Source organism: Pseudopipra pipra, chromosome 12 (assembly GCF_036250125.1).
Source record: "Pseudopipra pipra isolate bDixPip1 chromosome 12, bDixPip1.hap1, whole genome shotgun sequence".
NCBI classification, from domain to species: domain Eukaryota; kingdom Metazoa; phylum Chordata; class Aves; order Passeriformes; family Pipridae; genus Pseudopipra; species Pseudopipra pipra.
This window is the reverse complement of record NC_087560.1, coordinates 10399570-10425439: the sequence shown is the minus strand read 5'-3', so window position 1 is coordinate 10425439 and position 25870 is coordinate 10399570. Positions and strand designations below refer to the sequence as shown.

Below are 25870 nucleotides of genomic sequence, written 5' to 3'. Positions count from 1 at the left end.
TTTCACTGTCCTTAGGCAAGGCCCTGTACCCAACATCTATGTCACATCACAGACTGGAATAGGTGCCCACCCAGCTGTGTAGAGAGCAGTCCACTCACCAGCAAGGGCAGGCTCTGGGGTCAGGGGCAGCGGGTGTGTAAAACCATTGTGTGACCTTGTGGCCAGAAAGGCAGGACATGCTGGTCAGGGTGGATGTGGACCCTGCCAAGCAGTGCTGTCTTGTGTGTCTGGGGCTGGAGCCCTCTCCAAAGCAAACACAGAGCTCTGGACACACACACTCACCTGGAGGGAGTCCAGGGCTGCAACCCTTCCTGGGTCTTGTCCAGACCCTTGCTCTCAGTCACCCAGGTGGCCATCCCGGGGCCAAGGCTACCAGCCTAAAATATAACCAAGAGACACTGAACACTCTGGTAAAATGTTGTCACACTATCACTACTCTGAGGTAAGTACCACCTGGACTCTCTGCTCATGTATAGGTGCCAAAGAACTTGCTTTTCCATGTACAAATGCAGGGAATTCGGGAGCCTGTTCGCTGTTTCCATTCCATGCTCAGTGCGTGGTGCTCTGCTAATGCAGGAAGGCAGGAGACTGGTTTTGCCTAAAAAGTGTGAACATTAGATTTTGGGCAGAGTGGGATCATAAACTGTATTTCTTCGGTGTGTTTTACTACTCTCTGTGATTAGTGCTGGATTTGTCTCAAGGGTGATGTAGAGCCTCCCTTGCTTTCCAAATGAAAACATTACAGCTGATGTGCTGTCTGAAATGTTACCACCCAGTCGGAGGTGAAGGGTGAGGCTGCTTTTCCAGCGCTCTAGTGCACCTGCAGGCTGCCCTGGCTCCACACCTAAACCAAGAGAATCTTGAAAAGCATAAAACCCTCTCCTAAATGCCATGCCTCCCTCACAGATCCTGCTGTCCTTTACACGTTGTTGTTCTGGTCAGCCTGTGGCTGCCCTGGCAGAGGGGAGGAGTGTGCCTTGGCTGCTCTCTTTGTAGGAGGTCGGTCACGGGCTCCAAGCACAGACAGGCTTTGTTTGTCAGGCAGCAGGACCCACGCGCAGAAGCTTCCAGGGCATGTCCCAGGCTCCCATTACCCACACAGGGTGCAAACACTCCACTTCATCCTGAGGAGTCCTGAGCCCACAACAGTGGATTTGACAGATGATGTAACAGAACCTCTCTTTTAAGATCATTTAATTAATAGTGAAAGAGCTGGGCAAGAAATACACACACAGAGGCACATGTGAAACGCTCTCTGACAAAGCCAACTAACGTCCTTTGTTCTTGTGCAGGATCAGCAGGAGCTGCAGCCGCCAATCAGTCTCGCCAGCTGGGATATTGAAAAAGCAGCAGTCTTCTCCATCAACATCTCGGATCTCAGTAACAAAGATCGCATCCTGGAACTGCTTCCTGCCCTCACAACACTGACAAACCATAACCGATATTTAATTGACTCCGGAAATGAAGATGGTTTCTTTAGAATCAATAAGAAGGACGGGATAAGTTACCTTCATTTCACAAAGAAGAAGCCAGTGCCTGGAAACTATTCATTACAAATCAGTAGTATTCCACTCTATAAAAAGAAGGAACTTAACCAGCTTGAAGCGAAACATGACAAAGACTACCTCAGTGGTGAGCTGGGAGATAACCTGAAAATGAAAATTCAGATATTGCTTCATTAATTCATCCACCAAAGACCAAATAATTAAACCAAAGATAGATAGGTAGGACTGAATATTTCTCCCAATCAGATTCTCCATATCATAGGTACAATCTTACATGAGTACATTTGTATGAAGGAGCACTATTATATTTTTACATAAACAAGGTACAGGATGAATACCCTAGCTCAACACTACCACTTTCTCAGGCTTTTACGTGTAGCTGAGCTACCTTGATATGTTGAATCTTGAAAACTGGGACTTTTATCATTGGAAGTTGGCCACTGATGCTGAAGACACGTCATCATTTCAGCAGAGGTACAAGAATGTGCTTTCAACTGATGGACAGCTCTATTTTTGTAATTCTTAAACTTCGCTTCTCCAACTACAACTTACTAGGTCAGCCATTTATGATATCCATTTGGTGCTAGTAAATTTTCAACCTAGATTTATAAATGCACTGTAATATTTACACAACTTAGAAGCCAAAATTGCCATTATTCAGTCTAAATACTTCAATCAACCAAAGTTAGCTCAGTAGTTTATCTCAGTTATGCCTATAATACATTACATGTAAATTAAGTGTGTGTATACTGTAATCATGCTATTTTTATCAATGAAGCATTTGTAAACTAGATTAATAATACCCTTAATGTGAGGGTTTGTAATGGTGCTTATAAGACCAACTACTTGTTAACTGTATACACAAACCTGATGATAAAGTTTCTGTGACTTGCCAAAATGCACTGAGGTCAGTAGGGACCATTAAACATTCTCAAAAGTCAGATGACAATCAGTGCCATCGTACACCATGACATATTGTAACGTGTCAAGAGTACCCATAGTCATTCATATCAACAAGGGTTCAATGTCATAAATGTCACAATAAAACAGTTTTTTTTTTTAGTTTATTCTGTGGCCTTGTGTTCTTGCTAAAAGTGTGATAAGCTGCATTCTTATGCTTCTGGTGTTGCTGGTAGGGTTGGCTGTGTATCTGTCCATGTGTCCAGGTGATTTCTCCTTGAAGGTGCTGCTGCTGTTCATTCTTCATGCAAACGAAGAACAGAAGAGATACAGAAACCTTCACAAATCTAAACAGCAGTGAACCTCTGTCAAGTTACTGTGTGGCTCCAAAAAGCAAGTTAGAACATTTTCAATGATGTGACCTGAATAATCCTGTCAATAAGTAACTTCGATAGCCAAAATATGGAGAAGTGGATGTTAAATCACTATACAGAAAACACAGTAAAGTGTGTAAAATCTTGTTTGCTAAAATTGCCTTAAGATATTAATTTCTTTTATCCCCATTTCAACAGCTACTGTGAAATAACTGGGACTGATAACAAAGGGATAATCCAATACCAAGAGCCATTACAAGTTGTAGCAGGATTTTAATATCAAATTATTTGCTGATGTGGGTGTTCTTGTGTCTGCAAATGCTATGGCGTATCTTTTAGCAGCAGCAGAACATTGTGCTGAGTTTTGATGCTATAAAATCTGGAAGAAAAAATGCAGCAAGCCATGTCACTGAAACTGCTGATGGGACAGCACTGTATTTGATAGAGGGAACATATATTGAGCTATAATAGCTTTGGAAGGGAAATGTATTGTAATAATTCACCACAAATTGTATTATTTTCTGTAATTAGATTTCAGTTCTCTGTGATTTCTTCTGCATAACAAATATAACTATATAAAAAAGGAGCTTGTGCACAGGGTTACTTTGATACTTCTAATAGACTGTGTCTGGATTTTATTTATTAGTGTGCCAAAATGTTGGACAGTGTATTTTTTCCACATGTTCCGTAACTATGGAGACATATAATCAGAACTTTACAGTTGTAAATGGCACTCTTATTTCAGCAGGTTGGGAGTGATTTTCAGTGCCAGTGTGCACAATGGTGTGGTTTATAGTTAAGTGTACAATTTAAGTATTTTCTCTCAGCCCTTAAACACTGAGAGGAACTGTGAAGAATGATTTCAGAAACACCTGTCAGGACTCTGTCCAGTAGAGTTGGTTTACTTTTAAGCTCTGTATAACACTGTATGATGCCAAAGGTTCTTTGATTGTGTTACAGCAGCCCCAGCATTGCCTGCACAGTTCTGCAAATTGCCTTTGTTACGTTGTAGAAACAAGAAATCTTGACAGCAGCTCTTTTAGTGATGTGAAAATGGAAAACCCAGTCTTGCTGTACCAATCAGCATGTAAAAATCCATTTTCTTGTGCAATTATTCACCTGTCTCTTTGCAGCAGTGCCATTTAACTGGTATGTTGGTTTTGCCTATCAGTTTAGTTGCTGTATGTATATGATTATTTGCATTAGTTTGAATTTCTGCAGCTTCCTTAGAGGCTCAGTGAAGCACAAAGGTTGCCTAACATTGCGTGAGACCTGCAATTAAAAAGTGGTTTGTAACTTACAGTGTGATTTTGAAATAATCTGTATTTCATTTGATAGTGGGATACCAGAATGACTAAGCACTAGACAGACAGAAGTAGAGGTGTTTGTGAATATGCATCCATTTGCAATTATAGGATATGTTTCAAATTCAAGGAAATAGCAAAATGTTTAATTATTTGAAATAACTGGCTTCCCTCCACTGCAGTTGTTCATGTGACTCTGCATAGATGCATGCATGGATAATAAATGTAATTTTTGGTTAACAGAGATGGCTTGTTACTGTACAAACCCAGTCATTCTCTTGTTGTGTGTTGTAACAGTATCTTGTAAATTTGACAGCGAGGTGTATTTTGGCAGAACAGGACTGTTTCCACAGTCTCCCTTTTAAGCTGACTTTCAAAGGACCCCAAGTGTTTGCTTTCTTATGGCAGGTCCTGAAGGGTCATACTCAGGTTTTCTGTAAGATAAATATTTTATGCTGTGATTCAAGTTCAGCTTTGTGCTTTGGAAGAGCTAATCAGGTCAAGACTTCTTAGCACAGACAGGCCTGAGCTGTTTGGAGAGCAAGATGCCCTGGCTCTTGTCCAGCAGTTGCCTATACCTTCCTGGGCCCAATTTTGGGCACTGCCAGTCTCTGCCAGCAGCACCACAACAGGTAAGTGCACAAGACACTAAAACCCACTGCTCTAGACCGAGGTGGAGGTGGTGGTACTGGCACTGCAAAAGCCTTCTCACTGCTTTTAAAAATTGACATTGGCTGTGAAGGAATTTTTAGGATTCTCCCTTTAAACTGATGCTGTACTTGAACCATTAAAGCCTCAGAGTACTCTTGTAGGTCCGATGGTTTCTGCCAAAATTAGCAAGGTTAACAGCTTATGTTGTGCTGCTACTTTCTGAGTAGGCACCAGTCAGGGAGGAGACAGCTTTTCTTACTTCACTGCTGTGATGAGAAAATCTTGTCTTTTCAGTTCTAGAAGGGAAGCCAGAGTTCAGCAGTGGATGAGGCCAGAGCTGCAGGAGCTGTGTACACCCCTCAGGGCCTCCCAGCTGCCCTGTGCTGCCAGGTAGGACAGGAGCTAACAGGAAACACCAGCTTCAAAAAGCTGGGATGTCTGGACCCAGGATCCTGTCTACTTCACCCTCTCCCCAGAGCAAGTCTTTTAGCTTTTCTGTGTGCAGGAGCAGCCAGAAGCTAAGGCCAAGATGTGATGTACACCTGATTAATCCAGTAAATCTGGGTTGGCAATGTCCTACCAGAGTATTTGCCCAGAGTAAGCCCTCACGTTATCACAGTCTTGGCAGAATAACACTTGGCTAAAACTCTTGTGTTCAGAAAATCCCAGAGCTCCTAGTTGTTGCCTGTGGCCTGAGTGTTGGATGCCTGCAGAGACCCGTGCAGCCCCTGTGCGAGCTCCTGCGGTTACACGGCTGCGTGGAGGGGCTCTGTGTGCAAACTGTGCATGGGTGTCACAGGTCCAGGGTGTTACATTAGCCTGCAGGATCATGCTGGTTCTGGATGCTGTGGAAACTTAGGGCAGGAAGAAAGCTGTAATTTGGGGCAAAATACACCATCATTTACACTAATGAAAACCTAAATCACTGCAGAGGTTGCAGTAGTAGCAAGAGGGAAAGAAATGGGGAGGAGGCAGAATGCTGCAGTCATTCAATGGCCCAAAACACCCCAATGCATGTGGCTTCTGCTTCGGTCACATGCACTGGTCCTGCCCCAGCCCTGGTGCCTTGTGCTTCTCCTGAGTTGTCATTTACAGATCTCCACGCGGGTACTGCAGCGCCCAGCAGCCATCCCTGCAGAGGGACAGGAGGTGTTGCTGGTGCCAGGCAAGTGCAGGTGGTCGGCAATAGGGTTCTGTGGTGTGGCCCCACTCAGTGTTATGCTTCACCAAGGCCACTGGTGCTCCCGGAGAGACTCTGAGGGCCACGCCCACTCCCTCTGGAGTGGGCTTTGCACTTTGGTTTGCCTGAAGATGAGACCCTCTTTCTGTGCAGCAAAAGCTTTGAAGATGTTGATGACTTCAGCTCTGACAAATTCCAACAATCTGCTTCTGCTGTCCTTAAAACTTGCCAAATATTTCACACCCTCATAACAAATGCTTTTGAGGAACATCACACCCAAGCCAACTTCTCTGTTATGAGCTTCCCATTGAGTTCAGGGGAGGAACCTTGAGGCCAAGAGGTCACCAAAGTGTTTGTTTTTGTATTTCAGGCTCTCCTTTCTGTTTCTAACTGTGAAGCACAGCAATGGCAGGAAGCAGCCATGGAGGCCTGGGCTGCAGGACCAGCGGGAGCATGTGGGCACAGCCGGCCAGTCCAACGTGTTATTGCTGCTCGTGAGTGTGCACTGAGTCCTCAACCTGCTTAGACACACACCCAGAGAAATGTATGTGTTCTTTCTGAAGAGTCTAGACAGATAACTATATCTCAGTACTTCCAGGCTAAACTCACACTGTGATAAACCTTTAAGTACCCAGGAAGAGCTTTTTCCCCTCTCTTGGGCTGGGCCCTTCCCTTGCACGTGGTGGCAGTGCAGGCCCAGCCCTTTCCCTGGCTTGGCTCTCACATCTGCAGGTTTGTTTGTTTATGAGCTTCTCTATGACTCCCAGGGCTGCAGGATGTGAGTGCTTCGCTACACCCTTGTGAGGTCGGGATGAGTTTGTCATCCTTGTTTTACAGGACAGAAACTGAGAACCAGATGTTTTGGGTTGGGAGAGCCCACAGGCAATGGCCGTTCTGCCAGGAGCAATCCTAAAGTACTGAGGTGTCCCTGGAGAGGAGGACAAGGAGCCACAGGGGCTCATCAGCCATGACAGCCTCAGCAGGCAAAAAGCCATGGGAACAGCCTCTGTGCACCAAAATGTGTCCCAGATGGAGCCTGTTGGAGCCCTGGCAGCTCCCCACGCTCCTCAGAAAGTCAGGAGCATGTCCCTGTGCCCCAGCACACAGCCCCTGGAGTGGCTCTCCCCACAGGTACCCCCGCCCAGGACACTGCCACTGCAGATGCAGCAGCACCAGTTTAAAAAAAATAAAATAGAGTGTTGGTGCCTGATAGTTTTGTACTAGAAAAGAAAGATTTTGGGTAAGTATCCAGGTCAGCAGGCTGCATGGAGATAATCAAAAGTGACACTGCTGGTGAGCAGGACCTGGGCTCTGCCAGCTTGCCTGGCTCATATCTCAGACTGCTGGATGAACCTGCCCAGAAAACAGGGCTACCACTTAGTTTTCTTTGGAGGTTGATTCTTTATCCCTGTCATTCCTGTGTGAGGTGCTTCAGAGTGATTCTTGTTTTTTTTTGGTCTGTGACAACTTAGGAGCAGCCCATCTGGGCCTGTGTGTGACTGTAGCTGCAGTGCAGTACATGATGGAGCCCGTGAGCTCGGACAGGTAGGAAAACTGTCTGGACTTTTTCACTTTGCAGAGTTGTGTGTGTGCTTGCAGCTCTGTATAAATGTGTTGTTATTGTAATCATAATAAATACTAGAGCCGTGAGAAATGTCTATAACCAAAACCAAACCAGGTGAAACTCCCCTGGTTTTGGGTTTCATTACAAACTCAAGATTCAGGCCAGGTTTGTGGAGGTTCATGAACCTCTCTCTGAAGCTGGGCTCAGTTTCAAGCAATCATGGGCCAAGTTTCAGGCAAATTGAGGCCAACTTTTGAGTAAATTTGGAACAAATTTTAGGTGAATAACAGATGATTTATGATTTTAGGTTGAAACCATACAAACCATGGACTCTCTGCTTCATTTTAACCTGTAACCAGGAAATCTTGGCACTTTGGCTGAGTTTCATTTTGATTTTGCATTTTGACCATAAAACTAAAACAATCAGAACAAAGAGGTGAGTTCCCAAGATAAACTGTGCAGAAACTGGTTCCCAGTGTGGGAGTTCAAAGCCCTGCACCACACTGAGCACATGCCTGTTTTGCTGCATCAGCACTGAGATCTGTTCCCCCCACTGCAGTTGACGCCATGCATGGCCAGCCAGCATCTGACATGGTTTGTGCTGCTCCACTAAATCCTCCAAATAATTAAACCTTCCCCAGACTCTTCATTTGAAGTTGCATGTGCAATTTCCATGCCTGGAGTGCACTGACTTTAGGTTTGGCTTATGCAACAAAGATCCAGCCCATACTGTGTGTTTGCGGTTTGAGGAGTAAATTCAGCTAAGAAGGGAATTAATGAGTAAATTCAGGGAACAGGACTAATGGTCCTCATGCCCACATTGCATTTAAAAATGGCTCACATCCAAGCACACAGTAGAGAAATGGATTTCCTACCTGAATTGCTGAGATTCAGAGCGATGTGGTGCCAGTTCTCCCAGTCTAGAGGTGCCCAAGAGGATTACAGGTCTGTTTTCAGTGCTGCCAGCTCTGCCATAGCACAGATACCTTAAGGATGGAAAAGAGCTGAAAACACTTCTCATGCAGATTTCTTTAGATTCATTTAGGCACTTTAAAGAGATCTCCAGATATAAAGTCTTTTTAAATAAAAAAATATATATCGTCATTAGAACCCTTTATCACCTGATTCTTTTTGCATCAAACATAAACTGTAGATGGAATATGCTTGAACAGGAGCTGGATTCAAGTAACAGGAAAAATATGAACAGCTGAGCTGGGAATGTAAGTGCTGGGTCCAGAGAAGAAGGTGATAGCACAACTTGCTGTTGCTTTGAGGAACGTGATAGGAGGGATGGGCAGGAAGGAGGAGGAAAGTGCCAGCGCAGAGCAGACAAGGAATATGAAGGGAACTGCACTGTCAGTCTGTATCCACATCACTGCAAAGCCGAAACAACAGGGAACTGGAAGAGAGAAGATTTTTGGTGTGAAGCAACAGCCTTTGTGGTAGCCACTGCACAAGGCTGCCAGCAATAATGCACAGCCTGCCCCCTGGGCTGACACTCCTGAGCCAACCAGCACTTTGGGAAGGACTGTAAAACAGTACACAAGGCTTTGGGTGGTAAGAGGTTACCAAATGAACCAAAGAGAAAAAAATCCAAGGCCCATTAGGTCCAGATCATTATAAGACTTCAGCAAGTATTGCAGGTAGATTAATAAGGCCTTAAAGACAATTCCTCATTTACTGAATTAAAAATAAAAGGTAAGTGATCAAGACAGAATTCAACAGATTTCCTGTTCCACATGTTTAAATTGTACTTGCCAAAGGCATAAATCCCCTTCACTAAAAGCTTTTTGCTATCATTTTTTTGCTTCCAATTTTCAAATCTGCTCTGTCGCAGTACTTTTTCAAGATCTCAGAGTCCTCACAGGACTGGGGAGAAGCCACAAAAAAGAATGTAAAGTTCAGAGAACCCTCGTCTGTTAGTAGAGCTCTTAGTTCACAGCACCACAGAGGTGAGATGCTGTGTTAGGTTAGACCAGCATCAGTTTGGTGAGTACAACTGTGGTGTGATACAGCACGAGGCCAGATCTGGAGAATCCTAAGGTGAATCTCGGGCCATGAGAGCTGCTGTGTGGTGTGGAATCATTTTGGTGAGGGATGGGGCGAGGTCCTGAGGAGACCTGGTCTTTATTTTTAAATCATGTATCATGTCTGCGTTTCATGGATTAAGACCAAAAGCAGCACCCAGCAATGAAAGGAAGAAAAAAAAAGGCTGAAAAAATCCACTACACATGTGTTCAGAGCAAAGCTAAGGAACCAGGAAGCAGAACTTTCAAAAGTTCACTCTTCAATGAAGCCATCTCTGTGTGAATCTGCCCATTATGTACTTGCCCTGTAATATGATTATGTCATTTAGGAGACAGAGTTTATTAAAGATCATGTTGTTGCCCATACACAGGCTATGCACTCCTATATCCCAAAATATGCTGGGAACAAAAGTGTTTTCTGCAGCACAGAAAAAATCATGGGAGGAAATTGTGGGTCCCAATGTGACCACCAGGCCCAGGTTGAAGGCCAAGTCTGGCAGGAGTTGCACAACCCTCTGGTGAAAAAGACCAACTAATTGTGTTGGGCTCATTTGTGCTAACAAATAGCAAAGTCTTGGGTTCCCCACAGCCCAGCCTGGAATTTATTTAAAAAACAGAGTATTGGTAAAGGATTTATGCAGGGGGACCTTCCCACCAGCCCCCTAAGCATTAAATGTCTCGTCCTGCATGATCTCTAACCAGGAGCAATCCTTCAAGAGAAGCAGCTTTGTCTTTGAGCACCAGCAAAAAAGTGAAAGAAATGCTGTTTTTGTTGTCAGCTGAACCCCTATCCCTGCAAAACCTGCAAGTAACCAAACTTCATTTGCTGCCAGTCTCAGCAGTGCCACCAGCTTGTCCCAGCCAGGCAGTAGCACACTCTTCAAATCTACCACAACAATCAAGTCCTGAAGCAATAAATCTGGTTCCTGTGCCACATCTGAGCTGCTGTGACCTGTGCTGGGGTTGCCTTTTTACAGCACAGGCTGGTTCAGCACAGTCACATGTCCATGGTACCTCTCTGCTACTTGAGCAGCGGGAGCAAAGCACCAGGAGGTTGTTGTACAGCTGCTCCAGAGACAGCTCCCATGCAGAGGGATCAGCCACGGGCCTGCAGCCAGGCAGGTCCTTAATGCAGAAATGGCATCTTCAAGGCAGCAGTGGAGCAAAGGCAAGTGAAGTACCTCCAAGTGCCAGAAAGAAAATGCATGGAATTATGTCCTGTGTGAGAATGGATCCTGATACTAGCTGTTGTACCTTTTCCTTTTCTTGAAAATGAGAACAAAAGTCAAATCTAAGAGTTATTTTTGTGTCCTAGTAGTCTAGATCTGCCCTTGCTGGGCAGATACCTTTAGCAGAAGGTAGATTTATCTGGTGGAGGGTCACTCTGCAGATGTTTCACTGCTCTAAAAATATGTCAGCAAACTGATCTCTTGTGACCCAGGGTCCTGCTCAGAATAGTTGGATTATGTTTATAAAGTCAAATAAAAAAGATGATGGTTGATCAGAGTAATATAAACTATGGCATGGAAAATGAATTTTGAATGAAATGCACAGATAAATCATTTATCCTCACCAATACTCTCTCTATGTTTCTTATCCCAGTAATTGAGACCATGTGTTGTGCTGCAAACAATAACTATGGGAAATTACTCACAATTCTTCCTTCATAAACTTGGGAAATGAAAGTGATGGGAAGTATGATCATCTTATTTTTTTTTTATGTTAACAGCTCTAAATTATTAGGGTGGGAAGAAAATGTCAATAGAACATAAAAGTGCTTTGTATAGTGTTCACATTTGCTCATACTTTCAAATCCACTGTGGCTTATTAGTTCATGGGAAAAATGACAAAAAGGAATAAAACCCAGAAAATGAATCCAGTATCAACATCTTGCCTCTATAGTAACAGAAATTGTAACTTGTGGGTAAAAAGTGACAATATTAGGAAATGTTTGTTGGGCAATTATGGTAATTAACCCCCTTCTTTCCCTAGTAAGTCCAGCTTCCCATCAGCCTGACACATTCCTACAGATTAAAGAGTGCCCATTGCTCTGTGCTGCTCCCTGTATTAGGAGCCTGGAGCTGGTGAGGCCCTTAACCTCTGTTTCTAGAGTTTATTGCTCAGCTGTAAAAATTCTCCCAGGGCTGAAACTTGACAGAAAAATGCCTCCGCCTGGGAGGAGTTTCTGTTCTGAGTTTGGTTTGAATTAGTTCAGCCCTTTTCCACTTGCAGTAGGACAATGGAGCAGGATTCCCTCTCCTCTTTTTTCTTTTTAAATAAAGTGACCATCCTGCCGGGGCAGTACACATGGCAGGCAGCACTGAGACCACAGCTCTCTCTGCAGCTGTAGCACAGGTTCAGTGCTGGCTGCTACAGCAGTGTCCTGGCCCTGTAACAAGGCAGACTTCTGCCCTTTGCCTGTGCAGATGCTGGCTCAGATGATGGCTTGAGCCATCTTTGTGCTGAGGCTGCTGAGGGGCAGCTTGGCCACGGCTCAAGCCAGAAAAGTCCACCCTTGCTGCTATTGCTCGAGGGACCAGCCCACTGCAATGCAGAACCACCTGGGCTGCACCTGCACGGGACTTCTGGCTTTTTCCAGAGCTGGGTGGCATGAATGGTTATCCTTCTGAGGCACAGGTCAGCCCCACTCGCACCCAGGCTCACAGTGGAGTATCAGGTGGGAGGTTTCCCAGATGAAGGGCTTGGCGCAGGGAAGTTGCTCTCTGCAGACCTTGGCCTGAGCCAGGGGATTCATTTCTAGAAGCAAGAGTGCCAGATCTATTACGCTGCTGCATGGGCTGCCTGCAGGGCTGGTAAATCTATTATAACAGTCAACACTTTATGAATGAAGTCTGGCCCCACCAAAGTCAATGGCAGAACTCCATTGATTTCACTGGAACAAGATTTTACCCTGAATCCTTAAAGTGCCCCTGGGATCTCTCCCGTGCTCAGCACAGCCATCCACAGCTCCAGCACAGGAAAGGAAAACAAAGAGCAGAGAAGGGCCCTGGTGCTCCCTCAGCTGAGCCTGTGTCCTGCTCAGACAGATGTGCTGTGAAGATGACTTTGGCAATATGGACAGGCCTGGGTGTGGGATAGGTGCTGTGCAGCTGAAGTGGCTGATGGAGATACTTTGGCGCAGAAGCGGAACTTCATCGGTCAGTGGAGTTTTGCTCTGAGCTCTCAGAGGGCCAGAGCATAAGTAACAAACAAAAATTTTTATGGATGGAGAGATGTCCCACCCGCCCAGGAGTGCCTTGACCCTGTGCCAGTAACCCAGCCTCCAGTCACTCCTCTGTGTTCATTCAATTGACTGAACAGTCACTTGTTATCATCCAGAACTGCTTATAAAATTAAATGTTATTAACATAAGGGCATCTCACAATGCTTGCCAATGATTATTTCAATAATGATGCTATACTTGCCACTCCACAGATCTGACCTGTCACTTGAGAACTCAAATGACTCATAAATAAACATGTTTTATCCAGCTATAAATTTGGGCAGGTTCATTAGGTGAAGCTGGCACCATGTCATATTCTGTCCAACCTTTTTACAACCATTTAATTGCCTCCTGCTCATATGTTTTCCCATCACCCCAGGATATATGACTTCTAGTGACAATATTTTGCCACCTACCTGAGTAAATTAAGAAGATAAGCTAAGGAAGTTAATTGCCGTTACATAACAGCTATTTCACTGGTTTCTTCTTATTTTGCAAACTCTCCCATACCTTACTATTCATTAAGCTGACTGAAAGGTTTTCTCCATTTTTGGATTCAAGCAACATTTTTTTCTTTAACAGCTACTTTAGAGTTGCCCTCCCACTGATCACAGGTGAGCCCATCTCTAAACTGTGCTGTGGGATTTCTGATATATAGAGCTCTTTCAACACTGATACTGGGGTGGGAGTTCAAATCTGAAATAAGAGCAGTCTGGCACCCTAAAGGCAAGGCTTGTATGTCTAGGCAGAGCCAAGGGTCAGTCAGGTCTAGTCCCCAGAAGGACAGACCATTGGTAGCAGCTCCCACACCCTTTGCTGCAGACCAGTACAGGTGAAGCTCACGCTGCTTGCTTTTATTTGGGTGGCAGCTAATCCAGCCTCTCCTGAAAGGCACATACGAGCTCAGCAGCTGTTAGACATTTAGCTCGTGCTTTAGTTTGGCTGATGCTGACCAGTGGCTTTGGGCTTTGCACTTTTACTAGAAGACATTTAAGTACATACACAGAGAAAGCAACAGTGAGTATTAAAGTTAGCTCATGGCTTACAGTCACTGGGGAACAAAGTTCCACTGAACAGCACATGACACAATTTCAATCAATGCAGTACGAGGGGCTCCTGTCCACTCCTCCCTTTCCTGATAGAAGCTAATTAAGAAATTGTTTCTTACTTTCTTTTTTTCCTGAAGGTCTGTAAATGCTTCTTTAAAAAGAAAAAAAAAGAGTCTTTCAACCACCTGGTGATGTGATACCCAGAGGTTTTTACTTAGAGCCAAATACATATCAGGTCAGACTCTGAAAATCAATCCATTACTTTTATTTCCCGTTTTGCTCCTTGGAATGAACAGACTTTCTTTCTGTTTTTTACAGTTATTTCAGAGATTGCTGATGCTACAGGCATCAGAATAGCTGCTCTGGGGAATGAAATGGGGCCCAAAAGTATGCCACATAGCCTAGCAGGTGAACTCCACACTTTCCACAGCACCAGGTCCCTTCAGGTCAGAAGAAGCAGATGGCATAAAGCCAAGTTTCTTTTCAGGAAGGATGGAAACATAAACTGATCTATCAGCTTTCTGTACTGCATGTTCTAGTATAAGCACCAAACAAACAGCATTTGCTTTTTCTCTTTTACAGAGCTGGCAGGAAGATACCCTGAGTCTACAGTCTGCACTGGGACCTGATTTAACTTTTTAGTCTCACCTAATCTTCAAGGTATTAAGACACAGGACACGTATCCAAGGATACACATGGGTGAGAAAAGGTGAGCCGTGCTTATGGCACTGGGAGCTTGAGGAGCTCAAATAATGAAGTGGTTTATTTTGAGCAACCGTATGAAATATATTTTGATAGTAGCTCAGAAGTCTAGAGATACTTGCAAAGTATGAGACAGTGAAGGGTTAAATAAAAAGAAACATATTCTATGAAGTCTATAGTAAGTCCATGCAACCCTCATGGTCCTATTGTCTGCCTGATTTGGAAAGCTTAATATGTTTATTTGCTCACCTCAAGCAACAAAAATCGCTCTGTCCCAGAGAGTGGCAGTCCAGTAGTGTTCAGCAATTACCTCTTCCAAAATTAATTTATATTTTTTACAGATGCCACTGAGTTTCAGTTGCAGACTGAATAAAGTCATTCTAGGTGGAAATATACGGGTTTTCATATGATAAAATAATGTAGTGAATACAACAGCTGGAGAAAAAACACTGCTAGGACTACATTCTTCACTGATTACTAAGCAAATGAAATACTAAGAAAGATTGCTGGCGTTGCAATATCCAGAGAAGGATGATCTACCGTAAAATAACTGTCTAGCTTAGATCTTGCAGTTTAACATTTAGAAGACTCTTTCAGACAGCAGATTACTACAGGGAGGATGGGCAGCTCTGGGAGAATGTAGGCAGATTTTCAATGAACTCTCCCTGCTAGTTTCCAATCAGTGAATTCAGACTGACTTTTATTTGGTGATCATTTGCAGGTCACCACCAGATATTCATCCTGGTGAATACACCATTGCCCAGAGGAGCTGTGGATAGAGCCCTGAGCAACCTAGTCTAATGGAAGTTGTCCCTGCCTATGGCAGGGGGTTTGAATTTGATAATCTTTAAGGTTCTTTCTAATCCAAACCATTCTCTGATTCTATGACACTGGCAATTAAAGGTAATTAGCAGGAGACTGGCTGGTGTAAACAGCTGCAGCCAATAATTACAGCCAGTGCTCATTTCACCACTTTCTGAGTGTTTGCAGCATTGCTGAGCTGGTCCAGTGAAGAAAACATCAGTGTGTTCAGGATTTTGAGCTACTGAAGATGTAAGTCCTGTTTTCTTCTAATCTAACCTGTTGTTATAGCTGGAGCAAAGTCCCTCTTTGCAGGTTATGAACCAGTTTGGTTGCTAAAAGACTATGAGAAGTAAGCAATGAGTCATGCAAAGCTGAAGTTCAAAGAGCACCTCAAAAGACCCTTCTAGCTTAGGAAAAGCCTAATCTGATTTTCTAAGATTGAAATGATTTTGTAGGTGAAGCACATGGGGGGAAAGGAATTGCTCTTGATTGCCGTTGCTGTCTGTTTTGTGGACTGAAAACAGCAAGGGAGAGGGAATGATATCCAATTAAGAATGATATTCCTCCATCACAGTAAGGCAAGCAATGCTCTGCAGTGCTGAGTCCCAGTGGCTCTCATGTCCTTGGCCTGTTCTTCTGCAGCTGGGGAAGCACCCGCGGTACAAACAGCACTGACAGAATTCAGAGGGCCCTGTCTAAGATCTATCACTGCATGTTAAGGTTGTAGATTCCCTTTTAGTTTTGTGTTGTGCACGGCTGGCAGACGGGGATTTCTTGCTTGTTTGTGTGTTGATAAAGTGTTTGTGAACCTAAAGGACAAATCACCCTCCCCTGTAAATTAAGCACTCGCCCTAAAACCTCCTGATCCTTGATGACTATTACATTAGTCAATTTGTGGCTGGCCCAGCAACCCGATAGCAGCGAATTATGGAGCAATGTGGGAACTCTGGTTTTTGGAACACACTGATGTTCCCAAGCTCAGGCCCAGCACTGCTAAGGGTGTGTCATCTGTGTGAGGCATTTAGCGGAAAGAGGGAGCTGCAAAGCCACCGTCCCCAGTGCTTTCTGGAGGACAAAATATAGCAGCAATATTACATTAAGGTAAGAATGGGAACAAACAGAACTACTTCCCCACCAAGAATTTTTCTCTGTAGTGAGGAACTGATTAGTTAACCAGGCTTTCAAGTGACACTATGTTCAACTACCTGTTATACTAACGACTGTTTTAAGTTTAGACATGGTAAGTCTGAGAGTGGATTTGTGCTGACCAAATGCCATGTCTGTACCTTCAATCCCATACTTAAGGGTTTTACAGGAAGAGGTATAGGCCACTAAAAAAGATTATTGCATTCTTATGGGATAATGACCGAAAGAAGCTAAATCCTGACCTGTGGCAGAGGCAAGTCAGTCCTGGTGTCCACTTACACTTGTGCTGGATTTAGTCTACTGCTGGACTAAGGGTAACTACCACAGTCTTCACCCACCATCCCCATATCAGTCCAGACCGAAGGAAGGAAAGACATGACATCTGAGGGCCCAGGACCTCTCTACTCATTCACTGTAAAAGTAGTTTTTTGTTAAAGCCCAGTATGAATGCCACTGATTTCAGCAGTCAGACTCCTACTGTATTTTTTTAAAATTGCAGCTACCTTCAGTACTTATGTAACAGCTTAGTGCTTCTTCAAGCTTTCTAATGCATCCAGACTTCAACTTTACTCTGGAAATTAGAGAGTAAACTGGATTGTGATAGAGCCAAGTAATAAACTGCTGAAGTCATAAGAAACATTCAAAAATTTTCAAAAGAGCAACTTATATGTTACTAAGTGTCAGATTCTGTTCTGCCTTGCATATCTGTGCAGTTTGATTCACTGAATTTCAGGGATACCAGCCTGTGAGGACCTTTACAGTCAGCTTTCAATTCTGGAGGAGGTTTTTCCACAGGGCCATTGTGCAGCAGATGGAAAGGTCTGGAATTTAAGATACTTTCCTAAGCCACATAGCAGAGTCCTTTGTCTGTGTAGGTCCCTCTGAATTCCAGGAGATATAATAGTGTTGACGTGTTTTTATTTTACACAATAGCAAAAGTGATGACTTTCATTTTATGCTTATTGATGTAAGTAAACACATGCACTTCATAAAAAGTGCTTCAATTATTATATGGCTGTGTCCAAGGCTACCATATCAAACATGCCTTTCAGAGCCAGGATTCTTGTCCAAGAACCCACCCAAAACTTTACTGTATGAGGTATGAAGCAATAATGGAACCCACTGATTCACCATTTCATGAAACCAGGAGTGCCCAGTATTGCCCAACAGAAGGTTACATAGGGCCCTAATGAAGTGTTTCTCTTGCATAAAAGGGAACAGATGTGGCCAATCTCATGAGAAACAGGGCTGTGACCTGCTGTGAGTTCCCAGTGGGCAAAGTTTCCTTCAGATCTGAGAAGTTGCTCCAGCTGAGTCAGAATATTCCTCTGGTACCACTATTCCTCCACAGATTAGATTTCTAGATTCAGATCTGTGTTGCTGTAGGCTACATTCTACCATATTTCATTTAGTTAATGTATTGGCAAAATATCTTTAGATTTTGCAAACTGTTGGAAACCTGACTGTAAGCTGAGGAGCTCTGCTCTATGGACCAACAGAAGCTGCTCAAAACTGGTTCTGTCCTAGGGGCTTCTGGTGTATCTCACACAGAGAACCAAGTGTTGGGTGACAAGAGAGATTGTGAATCTTCCTACTGTTCTCTGAGGTAGAACTGGAATTGTGTTTGCCCCTGAAGTAACTCCAGTGGCAACAGAGTGAAGTAGAAAGTACAGTCTTTGGACTGACAAATAAATGTGACAAAGTGGCTTTTGTGATCTTGTAACAACTTTAACAAGAGGATGTGCTACAGTGAAGAGGAAGTAGGCTTGTGGTAGCCACACACTAGGTAAAGAGTAGAGAAATACTGACATGTTTGTTGCTGAGTGAGGATTTCTAGATTGATTTCTGCATCTCCTAATGAACTTTGGACCAGGCCAGACATGGGAGTTTATAAATCCAAACAATATCTTGGGCAAACAGTTCAATTAGTGGTTATGCACTGTTTTTTTTCTGCATTGAAGTAAGCAGCATGCTGACATCCATTGCAGTTACCGTATATTGATGCAAGTGTTGCAGGGAATCCTGGTGTTCATGGCCAGAATAAACCTAACTAGCGTGACAGGGCATGTTCCCACTGGCATTCTTGTTTCCTCTCACCCCATACTAGAGTCATTTGCTCAGTGGTATTAGTTATTCCGAGTTCCAAACCAGATCTTTATTAAAGCTTCCAGGAAAGCAAGAGCACTGTGGATGTCCACAGGGCTTCAGTATCAAAGCCGCAGAATAAAATTATAGATGGAAAAGACCCATCAGGTCATCTACTCAACCCACCAGCCAATGCAGGGCTGTTCTCTGTGGGGTGCTTTTTCCTTTCTTTGTCTGCATCAAGCCAGAAGGGTTTCTACAGCTTCCCTGGGGAGACTATGACATAGCTGACTAGTTCTTGCCCTTAGGAATAACTTTGAGCCTGTGAAATATCAGAAGCATTCTATGCTTCATTTTGATGGACAAAAGGGACTCTGTGAGAAGGTCCCTCAGTCTTATGGCTATACTGTATCTCAGATGTAATTCTATATTAATGACTTCTTGTATACAGATCATATGAGGCCAATGTTGTGCCCCACCCCACAGCTGTCTCTTCCAGTAATTACTCCTTATTCAGATTTTGTCATCTCTCAGTAGTAAGCAGTGAACAAACCCTGATCAATTGCATTTCACTTGGCAAACAGTCAGAATTTGCCCTGACTAGTGTTTGAAGTGTTCTGTCTGACTCTCCCTCCTTTTAATTGTGCCAAAGTTCTTTGGCAATTTTTGATCTCGTATCCCAGGAACACATAAAAAACCCATAATTCCAACATATTTTCCTTAGGTGAATTAAAAACACTCAACAGATGTTTACTAAAAACAACTGCATTTATAGATAGAGGACTCTTGACAGCCCTTGGTTTAATTCTTCCAAATGTTTTCATTTAAATCTCTTGGGCATCTACTGTTGATCAAGCATAACTTTCTGGCATCTTGATCTCTTGCAAGGCAATGCTTCTAGCCAAATATATAAATGTTATTTTTGACCTTGAGTATTGGGCATTAACAAACATGAATCCAATGAAATACTTCCATAGCTATTAAAATATGCAGTCCTCTGACTTTTCTTGAAGATCTTTGTGCATAGGAACTGTTCAAGTTGAGTATGGAGATGGTTTTTAAGCAATGCCAGTACCCTCAGTATTCTGATGAGGGCTGTATCAGTTTCACAGTTTTCAGCTGCTGAAAATTATATTTAGCATGCAGGATAACTTTAAAAATATTAGTTATAGAGCTATGCAAGGCCATGATTAATACCATTTGGTGATTGTTTGAGTTGTACTTCACACAATGAGCAAGGATTCAGAAGAAGCCTTTGTCTGACTGCCACTTTGGCTATGGGAGGAGGGGGGAAATCTGAATACCCAACATGTCTTTGTTAGCAGTTGGATGTCATTCTCTTTTGTTTAGCACTTGCACAGTTCCCTATGTAATGCAGGAATATGATAAAGCTTTGCCAGCAACACCACCAGACTTTGGGAACATGCACAGACCAGTGAGACCATGTAAAATACTTTTATCAGTAGAAGAGGCAACTTAATAGACCTGTGATGGAGTTGCACCAAAAAGGTTTTCCCTGGACTATTGGCATACGCTTTATAATGCTAAGCCAGGAGTTTTGCTGTTAATGTTATTTTGATTCTAATGCCTAACTTGTAAGCACTTTTCTTTTGCACCAGTTAAATATAGCTTAAATTATTTCTCTACTGTTCACTAGAAGTGAGCAAATTTCACATGAATTTTTCAAGCTCCTATTTAATCACCCTACCCATTTCCTGCTAGCTGATGGCACACCTGGAGATGAAAGTTTGGCGATCCAGAAGGTAGAGATCAATGAGCAAAGGCACAAGGAGGAAAGGTTCTATCCAGGGAGATCCTAAGGGGATAAAGATACAAGGTAAGCCTTAGTTTTCTCCACATCTACTCTATTCACACAGTCACAGTATTTGTAATAAACTCCCATATAATTTCTAATGTGGGTTAGTATCCACAATGTAGTATCATGATGAACAAACCTGCCACAGGCAGACAGTCCTGATTTTGATGTGACATTGTTTTTGTTGATCTGTGGCTCTAGAGGAACTCAGTGTTCTCCAGCAGCTCAAATATACTGGAGACTGGAAGAGTGACCCATTTTCTGGGCAGATGTTGTTAGCACGCAACAACACGTGTTGTTGTGCACCAGCTCAACAGTGGGATAAAGTTAAGTCTTCCAGACAACCATGGCTGTGACTTTGCATGAGTTTCTGTAGCCTGGGTGCCAGCTTAAACAGATCCTATCCCTCTCCTCATCCAGCTGTTCTGTTATTTTGGCAGCTACTCAAAATGTCTTGGAATAATTGCAAATGAGTAATAATTTTTCATTTAGCTTGTATGCAGCCCTGGCATCAGTGATCATTTGCATGCTGTAATATACACATAGCCATGCCTTGGACATATGTTATGTACATCTGAATAACAAACTTCAGGAGTAGGGGGACAGAGGTGGAGTCCAATTTGTTGTTATTGTTACTAATGTAGTTCTCATGGTTTTAAAATCAACTTTGTTAGCAGAAAATGATGTAAAAATAAATAGGCGGGTTCTGTTGGCAAGTAGGTGGCCAGTAGACAGAACTGAAAACTGAAAAATCAAAAATCCTGTTGTAGGAACCAAACTACCTGGAAGTGCCTGAGCTATGCTTTTCTGCTCAGTCCAGGCTGTCCCATAAATGCTAAGCATCTCAAAGGTCATCTAAATAAAAAGAAAATGCAAACAGAGGCTACTTTCTCCCACACAGATCTCCAGCCTGCTCAAGATACAATGGTGAAAGCTTGCCTGTTTTGACTATTAGTCAGACTTAACTGGCATTTGGGAAAGCTATGAACAGCAGTCTGGAGGCTCTTTGCAGGTGACCTGGGGTGGGACACAACATCTGTCATGCTTCCAGAAATATGAGGCCCTCTTTAAAGCCACTCTTAAAGCCTTTTTTGGCTAGAAACTGATAACAAGATGTACAGTGAGGAATGATTTTCTGACAAAAATACCAGTACTGTGCTGCCTCCCCGGAGCAGCAGTTTGGCTTTTCATTTGGTAGCAGTCTTCCAGGCAGTGAGGTTTATCCAGTTTTTCCTGGAAAACTTTTAGTAGCTTAATTGATATGATTAATATTAAAACTCAACCAACCAATCAAAAAAACCCTCACCAAAATAATGAAGTGGGAGTGCTGAGTCTGTTCTTATTCAGCCACCTCCTCTTCACATCTGGGAAGGGCAATGTTGCTGGATGCATGATTTCCTGTCATTGTCACAGCTCCTTTTTCAATTTTCTCACATTACTGAGGCCTTAATGCAAGTTGAGAAGAAAGGTAAGAACAGGATTGAAATATCCTACTTTATCCCCTAACAAAACACCACCTCCTTCTCTTTGACTGCTCCAGCCTGCATATGTTGCTAAGATACAGCCATAGATAGGATGAACAATAAATTCCTGCAGAATTTGAATGGCCTGAATTACCTGTAATGCTGACAGCTTGGCTCCCTGCCAGCAACAGCTGTGACATGGAAGCCTAGGAAAGCAAGACTGGTGTTTTGTGTTTGCTGCTGTGAAAACCTGACAAGTGGGGATTCCTTGATCTGTCCTGCACCCTACGGAAGGGTCCCTGGAATCTGGCAGTGACCAGAGTGTAAGCTGGGCAGGCAGGGAGGTTGTAGTCAGGACTGAGGTGTGTTAGCAAGGCAGCATTGGATACTATACTCTGCCATGCTTCCTAGACATGGCACAGTTAGTTTAGCTGCAAAGGAAAGACATTTCCTTCCAACTAGGACACACAGTTATTTTGTCTTGGACACTTGGAGACAACCTTTCAGACTAGGAATCCATAAACCACAAAAGACTCATGTTAAAAGAATCTGGCCAAAGATGCTACATTCATGACTGTTTGTTTTTTCTTTTTCCTCCTACAAAATGAAAGCAAACTAATTCCTTTGCTATAAACAATAGTAGATAAAAGATAACTTTTTTCAGCTCAAGACTACAAGAAATATTAATTGATACAAACCTCGTATTTGTTCCAAAATTTACCATACAAATGTTCTCTACAAAGCCAAATGTTACTATAAAATTTTTGTGACATAATGAAAAAACCCATCCAAATCTAAGGGGAAACAAGTAAGTAGGCATATACAGCTCACATATGTTTGCTTAAACATACTTTACATATTCAAATACAGTAGTTACTTTCTGGATGACGGCTCTCAATATAAAATTAATCTGTCAGTTTTGCAGACTTGGCAGGGTAAAAGGCTTTCTTGCTGTGTTCTGAGTAGGGGAAAAGCATCACTTTGGTGGTAAAGAGCTAAATAACCACAGTTAATGGAGGGAAAGTGTAGGAAAATAATTACGTAAATTCACTTCAGACCTGATCCTGCAACCTTTAACCATGCAGTGACATTCTCTGCCCAGCAGCAGCCCCAAATTTACACTTTTCAGAATCACATCCTTACTGAGGCAGAGATTGCCAAATAGCTGCTAGTGAGGGAAGCGCCACGTGTGCCAATTCTAGAAACCAGGAAGGCAGTACACTCTGCCCTATATTTTCAGGCTTTTTGGTACCTTACATAACTAGGTGCAAAATACTTATTTTTATTTCTGGTTCTTTTCTTTGGAAGTGCAGTCATGTGCAATCAGGTGGAATAAGTGTGCTGATAATTTTCCTTCAGAAATTGTAATGGTTAGCGATGTGGACACTTTTCTTTTTAGGCAGAAACCATGAGGCACTGAAGCAAGCATTCACTTTTCTTGCACTTGAGGTCACAAATTTATGCAAGTCAAAAATGTTGAGCCTGCCAAAAACATCATGCTACACTCCACCAAATAAAAGGACACTGTTATTCTTACAAGGAAAGGTTTGACAGGACAGGAAATAGGCAGGGTCATAGAAGTTTACTTACCAAAACTTATTTAACCATCTTTAAGCCAAAATACAATGTTAGTTATTAAAAAAAAAAAAATAGAAGAGGGGGAAGACAAATACAAGAGCTCCAGACTATGTTATTACAGGAGTAGCAACCAATACAGAACTAGGTAACCTTAGTAAAAATTTACATAATTCAGGATACTATGTGTCACCTGCCCTTACTGGGTTAACACATACTAAGTAAGTTTGAATTTATATTCTGAACTTGCAGTCAGAGGCATCTGATTTGGAAAATCCAGTGCAGAGTTTACCAAGCTATACATTAATTTCATTACAATGCAATCCTTAAGTAGATTGCAATCCACTTAAAGGAATGGAGGAAGAAAGAGTAAGAAGAGAGTGAGTATGAAAGATAGGAAAAATGTTGCTGTTCATTACAATTTTCCATTTTTGTTGAAACGCAGCAGGAGAGCAAAGCCACAGGCTTCTCTACTGCTCTTGCATGCCAGGAGGGATTATGCAAACACTGCAACCACCCAAATCTTATTTAAATTATAGTCATTGTTCCCGCTTTAATGGTTATACTTTTGCCTGCTTTCACTCAAATATTGCTGCATCTTGCTTTCCGCCAACACAGTCCCAATGGGAGTCATCAACTCTTAATTACAGATGAACAGATCTTTGAAAAATACCTCTAGAAAAAAAGTGGAAAAGAAAGCAAACTTTAAGTGCCATCTAGTGGCTGATCTAAAAAACATGAAACAGATCAAAAAAAATTCCTAACATGCCACAGGGTAATAGAACTGTTGCTGAACTGAAGAAGCAGTGCTTAAATGCCACTAAAGACCAGGTTAATACTCTGGGGGAAAGAAAGGGACTAAAGATCAGCAGTATCATTGCCATAATTTTTCTTTTAAGATTGTTGTCCACAAGTGGAGAGTTCAAGCAGTGGGAATTGTATAGGGATCACATGTTCCTTCAAAACTCTCATCACCTTATGAGCTTCTGCCTTTCTAAGGACATAGAGATTACCATAAGTATCTCAGTCCAAATCAAAAAATAGAACCCCTTTCAGATCCCAAAATAGAACCCAAACCATGGAGTGAATCTGGGGCCAAGCATCAGAACTTTCCTCCAAATGCACCTGGGTGGGAGGCCAGATTTTTCTCTACCTGTGCAACAAGTCATTGTTACGTTTCTAAAAGAAAGGAAGCAGACTGTTAGTTAGTAATGTCCTTTTCCTTTCCCTGCAGGAGAATGCCATTTTCTGCTGCACACAAGAATTCCCTACAAATTACTTTTCATTTACAAAATCTCCATGTTTCATTTACACAGCAGATGTCCCACAAGATCATTCCCCAAGCTTTAAGTAATTTCTCTTGGTCTGCAGTAGCAGTAGCAACTTAAGAACTTTTACTGCATTGGTAACTCCTGTTGCCTGATGAGATTTGTGTTCTATAGAACACAAAACCCCCAACACTCAAACAGGAATTATCAGATTTGTTACCCCGGTGCAATGGTTTGGTGCACAGGGAGGAGTCAGTATAGAGGTGAGCTTGAAAACATTTCTTATTTGAGAGACACTTTCCAAGGTCCTACTGGGGGCCCTGCAGGAATCTAAAACTCATTATATGCTTCTCTAGATAAGTATTGAGAAACAGTGGAAAGGAACTCCACTATACCAGCTTTCAAAATAAGTGAGCCTTTTTTGGTAGTAACACTTAGATATTGGTTTTTATGTTGACAACTTACAGCAGGCATGGATATATTTCTTTGTCATGTTTCTACTATCTCAGGAGCTGCTTTTTCTAGCAATGAGTATTCCTTCTTATCTCAGATTCTGGAGTATTAGTATTATTTTCAAAAATGGAAACTAGATCGGTTTCCGACACAACAAATAATGAGTATCAACAGAACTTCAATTTCTTCCTCATAGGTTGCTGTTCCAAGCAAGATCATCTTGTAGAATCTTCTAAAAAGGACTTGCCTCAGTGTATCCCCCGCTGGGTTTTTGCTTTGGGAGGTGGGAATAAAAAAGAGCAGCAAAACTTGCTCTTTGACTTACAGGAGGAAACAGCTTTACATAAAGGAATCATAGTTATTCTGAGACCTACAAATAGCCTTTGGTAATTGAAGTTCCTTTTTGGCAGGTTACAAAATGCAAGCAACAGTGTCAAGCTCATCTTTTCCAATTCACTTGAAGGTGCACTGGTGTGATGTGCTCCTTGCTTTGGCCTGGTGAGCCTGCTCAGGAAGGTCTGGGTGTACAAATGCAAGGACAGTCTTGTGATGAGGGGCAGGGAACAACAACAACAAAGACAATAAGCTTATCATGCACATGGGAGGGAAAGACTTTACCCCAGACAAAGATGGATGTACTTACTGTTTCAGCACTGCCAAGTCAATAACTATCCCATGGCCAAAGGAATATGAATGCTCTCATACTACACTTTATTTTGCAGCTCACTGTGGGGGAGGGTGGGATAAAATATACAAAATGTAAAATATTTTGGGCTTATTT

At 42.7% G+C, this 25870-nt stretch overlaps 1 protein-coding gene and 1 long non-coding RNA gene across 5 annotated transcripts in view; one reads left to right on the top strand and one right to left on the bottom strand.

Annotated features, from left to right (window-relative positions):
- FBN1 (fibrillin 1) overlaps window positions 1-2572 on the top strand; it is a 144259-nt gene extending 141687 nt beyond the window's left edge. For all 4 annotated transcript variants that reach the window (XR_010433763.1, XR_010433762.1, XM_064668806.1 and 1 more), the window contains one exon: window positions 1293-2572. Coding sequence is in view for 2 of the 4 variants with exons in the window: in XM_064668806.1 (XP_064524876.1) it covers window positions 1293-1682 (390 nt within the window). In the remaining 2 variants the exon portion in view is untranslated. The remainder of the gene's footprint in view (window positions 1-1292) is intronic.
- Window positions 2489-24726, bottom strand: LOC135420888 (uncharacterized). Its single transcript, XR_010433765.1, has 4 exons — window positions 21637-24726; window positions 20249-20330; window positions 8354-8464; window positions 2489-2706 (listed from the first exon to the last, which is right to left on the bottom strand). It is a non-coding gene; the product is annotated as an uncharacterized LOC135420888 (long non-coding RNA).
- Window positions 24727-25870: the final 1144 nt, after the last annotated feature.